The 12,188-nt window shown below is 46.4% G+C and overlaps 1 protein-coding gene across 1 annotated transcript; it reads right to left on the bottom strand.

The window, feature by feature from the left end:
• Positions 1-8,235: 8,235 nt before the first annotated feature.
• Positions 8,236-8,880, bottom strand: LOC135400515 (receptor expression-enhancing protein 4-like). Its single transcript, XM_064632346.1, has one exon. The coding sequence runs from the start codon at positions 8,878-8,880 to the stop codon at positions 8,236-8,238; it is 645 nt and encodes a 214-aa protein (XP_064488416.1).
• Positions 8,881-12,188: the final 3,308 nt, after the last annotated feature.

Raw genomic sequence — 12,188 nt, 5'->3', positions numbered from 1 at the left:
TGTATCGGGGTGGCTTTAACAGGATCCAATGTTGCCTTGTATCGAAACCGATGTTCCAGGAACACATTTACATGGACGGTAGCCCGAAGGCTATATCAGGTCAAGTTGAAGCAACTGATTCATGATAAATTGCTGCACGAGAAAGCAGGAAAAGCTGAAATAGGCTAGCAAATTAACAAGTGACAATGAGCAATAAATTGAAATATATATTGTAATAATATGAGGCAGTCTGGCTGCAAGCGAAGACTGTCTATGCAAACTATGCGTCTAACAGCAAGAAAGGAAGATCTATAACGGAAGTAATTAAAACAATGTCAGCAACCCTCTGCTTTATTAATTTCTGATCCACACTAACACCCGATAACAGGTATGATAACAGATGTGCTACAAATATTCAGTGTACATGCAGCAACAGCGACAACACTGTAAGAAAATAACGTGACATCATAGAATACCGAACTGGCTCCGAAACATCGGATCTCCCCGTCCTGTAACTTGGTTGGAGATTTTGTGTCATTTTGATACACGCATGTGCGAAATCACAAAGGGCACTTATCACTCGCTCTTTCTCACTTAATTGTCCGACAACGTAAGTTCGTCATGTGCAAGCGGGACGATGGCAGTTCAGATAACTATAGATAAATATCGGACCATTGCCCCTCTCAGTTCAGATTTGGGACTTGAGGATCAACCGTCCTACACACGCCGATTACCTTTTGTCGTAAGAGAGCTCGTAGACGGGTTCAGGAACAAAACGCATGCATAACGGAGCGACTTACTACACAAATGCAAAGGCGCTCACATTTTGATACCGTCGGAGGAGTTGAGGGACGGGAGGTACAGGAAGAAGCATCTAATTTACCAATCTGCGTCTTAGGGCCAGATCTCACTTGGCGACGCCCGACGCGGCGTCGTGAGCGGGCGACGGAAGTAGAGGAGCATTCCCGCCGCCCACCAGCGGCATGGCCGAGTGGGCTAAGGCGTCCGCTCGTTGGTGGTAACCAAGGTCGTGCTGTAGACTGGGAGGTGGTGGGTTCGAATCCTACCTGAGGTTTTCCCCGGGTTTTCCGAAGACTTTCCAGACGAATGTCGGCACAGTTCCCCCTGAAGTCGGCCCAGGACGCACACTAAGACTATCCTTGACTTTGCTGACCAAGAGCGAGGGAGGCTCCGCCCCCAAATGGCGCGCCAATAGCAGGACTCGGGAGGCGGAGCGCTGCGGCCTCTGCTCTTGCCTAATAGATGGCGCATCGGTAGCGCTCGGCTCGGGATATGTGAGCCGCTGTCGTCTGCTTCTTCCGGTAGAGCTACGACCTTGAAGCCTCTGCTCTCGCGTAAGAGATGGCGCAACATTGGCGCTCGGTAAGGGCACGTGTGGTCACCATAACTTTGAGCCTCGACCTTGAGACTGGCCGGCAACCTAAATTCCGATGACGCGGCGATAGCAAACCATAGCGCGTAGTTTTGACGATTATGCTTCATGGATATGTCATTACATTACCAAATTTGTGGCCAGTTCGACGTTTCGCTCCGCTCTTTTGCGTAAACATTGTCTCAGCTCATGAAAAATGAAAGAAATATTTGTTCTACTCCTCGCACTGAAATAAATCATTTAAAATAATTGGACTGTGTGTTTCTTTTTTTCTTTTTATAAGTAGTTACGCAAGTATGTAAAAAGAACAGAAATGTTGCTGCTTGTTCTACTCCTCGCACTGAAATAAATAATTTAAAATAATTGAACCTCTGTATGCAATAAGGGGATAAGTCGAAAAATCCCAAAATGAGAAAAGGGGCCTGATATGATTGTCCGTCCCATTGACACACGTGCATTTCCCCTTTTTTTACCATGCTGTAGCGGGCCAACAAATCGCAATAAGATCCTAAGTTTTCATTGGCAGGTGCATACTGGTATGTAGATGTCATTGCAACAAAAATAGTAAAAAGAGGATAAATCGACTTATCCCCTTATTGCATACAGAGGTTTGCATACAGAGGTATTGCATACGAGTTCAATTGTACTGTGTGTTTCTTTTCACGTTTTTTTCCCCCTTTTTGTAAGTAGTTAGGCAAGTATACTGCGTAGTTTTGACGATTATGCTTCATGAATGTGTCATTATTACATTACTAAATTTTTTGGCCAGTTCGACGTTTCGCTCCGCTCTTATGCGTGAACATTGCCTCAGCTCATGGAAAAGGAAAGAAATGTTGCTGCTTTTGTTCTACTCCTCGCACTGAAATAAATCATTTAAAATAATTGTACTGTGTGTCTCTTTTTTTTTTTGTACGTAGTTACGCAAGTATGTAAAAAGGAAAGAAATGTCGCTGCTTGTTCTACTCCTCGCACTGAAATGGATCATTTACAATTGTACTGTTTGTGTGTCTTTTTCTTTCTTTTTGTAAGTAGTTACGGAAGTATGTAAAAAGGAAAGAAATGTTGCTGCTTGTTCTACTCCTCACACTGAATTAAATAATTTAAAATAATTATACTCTGTTTCTTTTTTCCCTTTTTGTAAGTAGTTACGGAAGAAAATAATTGTACTATGTGTGTGTGTCTTTTTGTTTCTTTTTGTCAGTAGTTACGGAAGAAAATAATTGTACACTGTGTGTGTGTTTCCTTTTTGTAAGGGTTCCGGGACATTTGATCGAACGTCGTTTGGTCGAAAGCTGTTTGATCGAACGCGGGACATTTGGTCGAAAGGCATTTGATCAAACACCGTTTGATCGAGACGGCAGCAGTCGTTCGATCGATTCTTTTATTCGTTCGCTTGGAGCGTTGATGAAACAAAAAAGAAGAAAACAACAAAAGAAATCTTCAGTTCTAAATGCTGTTATCCCAAGGAATATTTCACTCTCTGTCATCCGCTCGCCCATAAACGCATTCCTCATCCTAATCCACTTTTTCGCATCCAGAAGGCGATCCGATGATGTGCCTTTTTTTTTTTTTTCGCTATTTATTTGCATTTGCTGAAACTGCGTTTGCAGGAGCTTTGCAAGTAAAATTAGACGTTTAGGTCCACTCTCATGTCCTCGTGGCTGATACTGTCTCAGCGTGTTGCTAAAAGTACGCCCAAACATTTCATTTGGTAAAATGCTCCGCAAACTGGGAAAATTTTTTCCTACGCCCACGCTAGCGTGAGACATGTGGTTCGCTGCGTTTTTCCAACATATCTGCAGGAAATATGCAGAAGGTATTAGGCCTTGGGGAATTGCTTCTTAATCTTGTCACGTTGTCTGTGTGTTCTGTTTTATGACCGCTGCCGTTTCAGTCAAACGGTGTTCGATTAAATGGCTTTCGTCCAAATATTTCGTGACAGCTTTCGACCAAACGACGTTCGATCCCGGAATCCCTTACAAAAACGAAACAGTTTCTTCCGTAACTACTTACAAAACGAAAAAGACACACACAGTACAATTATTTCAAATGATTTATTTCAGTGCAAAAAGTAGAGCAATCAGCAACATTTCTTTCCTTTTTACGTACTTCTGTACTTACAAAAACGAAACACAGACGCACACACAGTACAATTATTTTCTTCCATAACTACTTACAAAAAGGGAAAAAAGAAACAGAGTATAATTATTTCAAAGGATTTAATTCAGTGTGAGGAGTAGAACAAGCAGCAACATTTCTTTCCTTTTTACATACTTCCGTAACTACTTACAAAAAGAAAGAAAAAGACACACAAACAGTACAATTGTAAATGATTCATTTCAGTGCGAGGAGTAGAACAAGCAGCGACATTTCTTTCCTTTTTACATACTTGCGTAACTACGTACAAAAAAGAAAAAAAGAGACACACAGTACAATTATTTTAAATGATTTATTTCAGTGCGAGGCGTAGAACAAAAGCAGCAACATTTCTTTCCTTTTCCATGAGCTGAGGCAATGTTCACGCATAAGAGCGGAGCGAAACGTCGAACTGGCCAAAAAATTTAGTAATGTAATAATGACACATTCATGAAGCATAATCGTCAAAACTACGCAGTATACTTGCCTAACTACTTACAAAAAGGGGGGAAAAAAAAGAACGTGAAAAGAAACACACAGTACAATTGAACCTCTGTATGCAATAAGGGTTGGTATAATTTTTGTTGCAATGACATCTACATACCAGTAGCACCTGCCAATGAAAACTTAGGATCTTATTGCGATTTGTTGGCCCGCTACAGCATGGTAAAAAAGGGGAAATGCATGTGTGTCAATGGGACGGACAATCATATCAGGCCCCTTTTCTCATTTTGGGATTTTTCGACTTATCCCCTTATTGCATACAGAGGTTCAATTATTTTAAATTATTTATTTCAGTGCGAGGAGTAGAACAAGCAGCAACATTTCTGTTCTTTTTACATACTTGCGTAACTACTTACAAAAAGAAAAAAAGAAACACACAGTCCAATTATTTTAAATGATTTATTTCAGTGCGAGGAGTAGAACAAATATTTCTTTCATTTTTCATGAGCTGAGACAATGTTTACGCAAAAGAGCGGAGCGAAACGTCGAACGGCCACAAATTTGGTAATGTAATGACATATCCATGAAGCATAATCGTCAAAACTACGCACTATGGTTTGCTATCGCCGCGTCATCGGAATTTAGGTTACCGGCCAGTCTCAAGGTCGAGGCTCAAAGTTATGGTGACCACACGTGCCCTTACCGAGCGCCAATGTTGCGCCATCTCTTACGCGAGAGCAGAGGCTTCAAGGTCGTAGCTCTACCGGAAGAAGCAGACGACAGCGGCTCACATATCCCGAGCCGAGCGCTACCGATGCGCCATCTATTAGGCAAGAGCAGAGGCCGCAGCGCTCCGCCTCCCGAGTCCTCCTATTGGCGCGCCATTTGGGGGCGGAGCCTCCCTCGCTCTTGGTCAGCAAAGTCAAGGATAGTCCACACTAATCCCCCTGTCCCCCTCTCCTTCCTGCTGTCCTCTCTCCGTCTGTCCACACCTGTACGCCGCTCATAGCCACAGTTGCTTCGTGGCGCTAACACGCAATCAAAAAAAAAAAAAAAAATTCCCGCCGCCCGGTCAGAGTGCACGGTCTTCATGTTCCCACAACAGTAGCATTTCGTCGTTCAAAGCAGATAAAAAATCACGAGGCGTGGCCTCTCTGTGTCACCTTATTGGTCGCCAGTATATCTTCTCTCACGCTCCCAGGACGCACATTTCCCCAGGGCGTCAGTCGTGACGTTGCCCACATACGTGAGGCCGACAACGGCAATCCCTTTCACCATCACCACCACCACCTTATATATAGTTCTTGGCAGCTCTCGCCGATGTCGTGAAAGAAGTTCGGCACGGCTTTTTTTTTTTTGCTCGACATCTCCCCTGTCCCAACACCGGAAATGCGCGACTATTTCCGTCGTCCGCTCATGACTTCGCGTTGGGCGTCGCCTATAGTGAAAGCTGGCCCTTAGATGTTGTAGCGCCACCGCCATCTAACGATGGTCACGGTCCTCGAGGACTGCTTCTTCTGTCTCGAGCTGTCTGTTCCTTTCGGGCAGTGCCGAAATGGCACCGCGCAGTAAACACTGTTCTTCCCCTTCTGTCCTCGAGGACTGCTTCTTCCCTCTCGATCTGTCTGTTCCTTTCGGGCAGTGCCGAAGTGGCACCGCGCAGTAAACACTGTTCTTCCCCTTCTGTCCTCGAGGACTGCTTCTTCCCTCTCGATCTGTCTGTTCCTTTCGGGCAGTGCCGAAATGGCACCGCGCAGTAAACACTGTTCTTCCCCTTCTGTCCTCGAGGACTGCTTCTTCCCTCTCGATCTGTCTGTTCCTTTCGGGCAGTGCCGAAGTGGCACCGCGCAGTAAACACTGTTTTTCCCCTTCTGTCGGAGTCTTCTAGTGTGGACTCGTTTACTCAGGCTTCCACAACGACATGGACGCCTACAAACCAACAGCAGACATTTCCAAGTTCAAAACATATTCTGAGTTGATGCCGATGGCGCTTGGTCGCATATGACGATAAGAGCATTATGGATATAGTTCCGGTTTGAAAGACTGGGAAAGGTCATGTCACGCACATCTCGCAGCGTAAAGCCAGGAACTGTCGCATTGTACAATCCTTGTTTGTAACCTACTCAGGTATGTGGAGTTGTGTGCATAACTTGCTGGGTATTTGTTTATTTAATTACTTTATTTATTTATTTTATTACATTTGAGCATATATTATTCGCACACATTTGTGCAATTAGTTTCGGCATTTTTATTTGCTATTATCTTCACAGCCAGGAATCTCGCACAATCCCGCGTACCTTCCTAAACATCCCATTTCCACCTCGGCTCAGCAGTGAACCACCCTTGTTTTCGAAACAAAGTTGGACGGTTTTAGAATGAAAATTCAAACTGCACCACTTTCAGCACTGAAACTGCCTTGGCCAGCCCAGCTCTAACCTTGGATGGCGTTTCCAGGCCGGTTCCACAGTGGACCCAGGCTGTTTTTTTTTGTGTGTGTTACTGTCTAGGATTACTATTACTAGTAGTCAAACCTTTTTCCAGTAACATCCATCCACTCTCCTGCCCACCTCCAAAAACACCACTTTTTTCAAAGAGCGCACGAGGGAACAACTCGTGAAATCGTAGCGGTCTGCAAAAGCCCTCAGCCCGCACAAATGACTGCAATTGGAACTGGAAAACATGGAAAATTTATAATCAGAAATCGAGAAAGGGTTAAAAAGATGGATGTGCACAGAAAAGGTTTAAAATTTTTCTTCACATACTTGCGGAGTCAATGATAGGGATGGTTCTGAAGGGAAGCCTGTGTTGAAGACATTGGCATGTTCCCACCTGAGGGTCTCTTCAGTACTGATGAAGAAGTCATGAACTCACGTGATGTCTGATAGGAAAGATGATAGATAATGTCATATATGTCATAAGATACTTGGATCTGACTTGGCCTTAGTCCCCATCATTACTGCACAGACATAGACAAACATCTCACGCCCCTTTTGTCCTGGCCAATCTCCCTTAGTGGCTCACGGCCATTATCTCATTGGTAGAAGAAGAAGAAGATGACGATAGCCTATGCAGCTTATGGACTGGAACTTGTTTGTAGCAAACACCTGTGCACTGAAAAAAAAAAAAAAAGCCTGTATTGTGTGCTTCCGGTGCCTTGTCCGCTTGCACACTATCAGTAGTGAACTGGCTCAACGAACGTATTAGTAATCTACAATGCGATTGTGATCGGCGGCATGTGAGCTGTCCAGTTATCGATGTGCAGCGCAAAGGGATCGTCATGCTGTATACCGTTCATAAGCAACTTCGTCTTGCAGCAGCACTTACCTCATTCCTTCAGAGATCCAAATTTGTACGAGTACTGTGCAAAGGGACAGTCGAGTGAGGTGTAGCTGTGCAACACAGCCGATGTAGCACTTGCGAAAGTAATCGCACGGCGGCGTTCAGTGTGTTTCGCCAACACCCACCGCGCGCATGCGCAGATGGCGCGTCTTGTTTGTAAACACTAAAGTGGCTATAAGTAACAGTCACTCTTTTCGCTCTATGCTACTCCATCCCTATACGCACAAGACGCACTGGCACGCTAGGCGACAGGGAGTCGTAAGGGCAATGTGCCTCACGACCAAGTGTCGCCCCAAACACGCCGGAGAGCAAAGCCATAAAGCGATATCAGGCATCATGTGCAGACGGTCAAAACCTTTGAATTACAAAAGTGCATGTCTACCGATCCATTGCATAGAGTACCGAGCAATATGGTACTGCTTGGCTACATGTCCTTGAGTGAAGCTTTGAAATAGCGATAATTAACGAAGGAAAACTACAGCGCCACGAATGACACAGCCATATTAGCCTCCACAATCAAAACCTGAGATTGGGAAACACTGAGGAGAACAAGATTGGTGTCGTGTATTCTGTGTTCCGCACTTTCAGGTTTTGAGTATGGATGTCCGTAGGCACCTGCTCACCTGCGTTCTCGCACGGGTCTATCTGTCACATAAGCCTCAAACAGCTGATACGCAACCAAAGTCAAATAACCCAGAAACTCACGCCAGGATTCAAAGTTAGGAGGAGGAGGAGGAGAAGTTTTTCCCCTGTTATTCGAAGTTTTCATGAAACAAGTCACACGGCATCCTGTGCCGTCAACCAGCCTACTCCAGACCACCTCTAACGCAAGACAGGCATAAGCCGTATTAAAACACATTTTTTTAAAAATCAAACGCATCTCAGAAGTGCGCCTTGTACAACAAATTTCTCGTCCGTATACTGTTCCTTGTCCTCCAAGGATATCACGGCACCAGAGTGTTTGTATTGTTGGCCATCGTGTTACGACTTCGTAACGGTGACATATTCCTTCTTATATGATCTCCCGGAGCAGATGACAGCTCGGCCCCCGTGTCCTCGTTCGCCGGTACGTCCGTTCCATCCATGGAGAGAACTAAATCAGACGGTATATGCTCTCGTAGAGTGCTGTCCTTGCTCACTTGGGTCATGATGCCCCGTATGATGAGCCGCTTCATTGTACGACCAGCGAAGGAGAACACGGCTACAGCGTAACATTTCAAAGCAGCCAAGCACCTGTCGACCACTGCCTCATGTCGGAGGAAACTGGGTAAGATGACTTTACGATACACGTGCTTCGCCCCCTTCGCCGACGAAGACTGCAACCACAATACGAAAGCGAGCTTCAGGGGCGCGTAACACGTGATGCAATTGGCAAAAACGATGTCGGCCAATGGCTCCAACGTAGCAAAGACTGACAACGATACCCAGTACATCATCCAGCGGACGTACTCGTAGTTATTCTTGTCGCTGATGGCTTGGCAGCAGTTATACGCAGGATACAGAACGCCCACAGTAAGAATGGCGAGGTTGCATATGGTTCTTGACGAGATGCTCAGCAGTATCAGAAGGATCCACATCTTCGGCGGCATTGAAGTACTGAAGGACGGACGTTCCAGTGCTTGAAACCGGACTTGACAGAGAATGTCGGGGTTAATGTGATCGGGAGTCTGTGTCCAGACTGCGGACACGGAATTAGTCCACGTGCGCACGCGACTGTGGAAGTGCGCGTGTAATGTGTGTAACGCCCCGCAGCAGTTTTTCACTCTGAGATGCGGCAACAAATATAACCATACACATAAAAGTATAGCGCTGTGATCTGTAATATCCCGAATCCTGAAATCAGTGCATTCAGTGTATTGTTCAGATCCTAAAGTTTCAACACTCGACGGAAATACGGGAGATATACCCTTGACACAGTCGAGACAAAGAACTGTAGAATTATTACGAACACCCAGAGCAGTGGAACACGTCCTTGCAACCTCCCGCGATGCAAAACATGCAAGCACGTTCAACACGCTAACGCCATCAAAAACACTGCGAGTAATTACACCCACTCTGTTAACCACGCATTCACATGCACAAGTCCCAATGTCATATGCTGCATTGAATGCGGCGACTGCTCTACGCAATATTTTGGTGAAACCGGCCAAGAAATGAAGGCCCGCCTTACCGGACACAGAACCCGCACCTTCGACAAACTCCTCAAAGCAGTCGCACAACACTTCTACGTTCCTGGTCACAATTTTGACAACATTAAACTATATATTCTAGAAACCACACAGACACGTGACAGACGTCTTATCTCATATAGGAGTTCAATGCCCACCCGTTCGGTATCAACAAACCACAAGGCACCATAGAAACACTTCGCAAAAAACTACGCCCAGACCTTTTCCCAACTATTCCGCACCCTTTATCATCTATCGATACTGTTATGTTCTGCATGGCCACTACCTTATCGCTTTCTTTTTTCTTCCATGCCACAACTGTGTATTACAAATATATACGTTACAAAAAAGGAATTCTTGCTCTGAAAATTTCCCCATGTAACCACCAACCTCGTTATCTTTCGGAATGCTCGCCCATTCCTGCCTGTTGTCCCGTTTCGTCCCATTGTACGTGAACCTGGCATTTCTACCGGTCGAGGAGGAGGAGGAGGAGTGTCGTTGGGCGGAACCCGAGAGGTCTGCCTGCCTGATTAGGCGGCATGTTTCTCGGGAAGGGAAAGGTGGTGGAGAGGAGGAGAGGAAAGGGTGAAGTGGAAGACCGAGCGGAATCCGCTCGGGGGGAGGATAGCTGCGTCCATGGGCCGACTTCAGGGGAACTGTGCCGGCATACGCCTATTACACATCTGAGGGAAACCCAGGAAAAACCCCAGACGGCACAGCCGGCCCGCGGATTCGAACCGCGGACCTCCCAGTCTCCAAGCGCACGCGTTACCGCTGCGCCAGGAGCAAAGATAACTGCATTCACATAACCCCCACCACACTATAACAAAGCGACCTGTACGGACAATTTCTTTCCCCCAGGGCTGTTAACCCACAATTCGCATGAACCTTTAACACGTTATGCCCAAGCTTCAAATACCATGCCAATGATGAGGACGGTGCCCACAAGAAGACTCTCTGCTCGAAATGTCGGCGGCTCTTGTCCATGAGGCAACTCCCTTCGTATTTCCTTTCGCTTCGCATCCGTCGCCCGCGTGCGTGAACCAGACGGATAAACACGGTGGGGGGAATGGACAGCCAGATAGCCGATCCAAAGAGCGCATTGGTGCACTACTCCGAGCAAGATATATGTAAACAGAAACCAATTTATTAATCGGAAAAATGACGTGTGACAGCGCGTTTTTTCTTCTTTGAAAACGTTTTTTTCTTCTTGCAATAGTTTTCGCATAAGTTCCCGATATGAAAGTCCATAGGCGTGCAAAGTAAAATTTAAAAGTTAGGATGTTTATTTAATTCTTGACTGTACGCGAAGTAGCCGCTCACTACTCAGTTCATGGCCGATGTCCCAAGGATATTTGCCAAAAAGAAATTTCTTCGATGGCGCTACCTGTTAACGAATTATTCAGCCGGGGGGATTTTCGTGAAACGCCCGGTATAGCTGAATATATAGCGTCGGTCAATACGGCACTGTTTTTTCAATGTGAGCACATATCTCTTCTTGTATCCGTACGTATTTTAGGCTTTATCGCAGAAAGCGGCCATTGGTACTCGCGTGCTTTGTGAACGAATTGCCTACCTCCAACTTGTTGGCGGCCGTCATCGTCCGAGTCAAAAAGAAAGTGAATAGCACTGGACGATTGCACTTGACGAGCACCAGCTGGCTCACTGCTCGGCGCTGGACATGTTTCATCGAGACTGGGAGGTACCTCGAGTCCCAGTGCCGATGTGCTATCTGGGGTTATTCCTGTGTTTTCCTCAGTCGGCTCTCAGATATACGTTGATACAGTTCCCTTAGATGTCGGCCTAGGAGGCACATTCCCCCAGAGCGTTACTCTTGATGTTGCCCACCTCTGTGAGGCCGACGACGGCGAGCTCTTTCATTGGCCTATGCGCATTATACACCATCGATGACCGAGCGTGCACGTCGAGACTGGGAGGTACCCGGGTTCGAATCCCGGTGCCGGCTGTGCTGTCTGGGGTTTTTCCTGGGTTTTCCTCAGACGCTTTCAGACATATGTCGGCACAGTTCCCTTAGAAGTCGGCCCAGGACGCACATTCCCCCAGGGCGTCAGTCGTGACGTTGCCCACCTACGTGAGGCCGACAACGGCAAGCCCTTTCACCACCCACCACCACCACCACGAGCGTGCACAACGAGGATGTCTGCCGTCAGAGTGTGGTGGTGGTGGTGGTGGTGGTGAGGGGGGGGGGGGCGGTGAAAGAACGCGCCGTCAATCAGCGTGCTCGTCCACGACGCTTGGTGGCCCTACACAAGCTAGCCTGTCTGCCGTTGAAGTATAAACAGGCCTTTAGAGCGAACACTAAGCACTACTTCGTAGAAAAGTCATGTCAAACGAACAAGGAGCTAATGCATATAACCGCATGACCGCACATTTTCTCTCCATCAACATTTTAGGCCATATCCAAGCAATCCGCGTTAAGTTCGTTACTTTTCGTCGCTGCTTCTAGACTGCTCACAGACCTAGAGCAGATGATGTTATGTATACCTCCGCGTTAGTTGTAATAGAGTAGCGCAAAAAAAAAAGCGGACACAGAAGAGAAACTAGCGCTTTCTTTCAACACTTTGGAAAGGTGTGCTGTTGGGGACACGGTTGTCTAAAATTTCCAGTTTCCGGCGCAGCAATCCCCTATCGGCGATGTCGCGCACGAAGGAACTATACCAATACCCTCACCGAGGGGAGACCGTGCTGAACTGCTCTCCCTAGCAGAC

The sequence above is a fragment of the Ornithodoros turicata genome, chromosome 7 (genome assembly GCF_037126465.1).
Source record: "Ornithodoros turicata isolate Travis chromosome 7, ASM3712646v1, whole genome shotgun sequence".
Classification (NCBI taxonomy): Eukaryota; Metazoa; Arthropoda; class Arachnida; order Ixodida; family Argasidae; genus Ornithodoros; species Ornithodoros turicata.
The sequence above is the reverse complement of the archived record's forward strand: the minus strand, read 5'-3'. Positions and strand labels throughout refer to the sequence as shown.

Coding starts and splice junctions, on each gene's coding strand:
- LOC135400515 (XM_064632346.1), bottom strand. CDS start 8,880: ATGCCGCCGAAGATGTGGATCCTTCTGATACTGCTGAGCATCTCGTCA.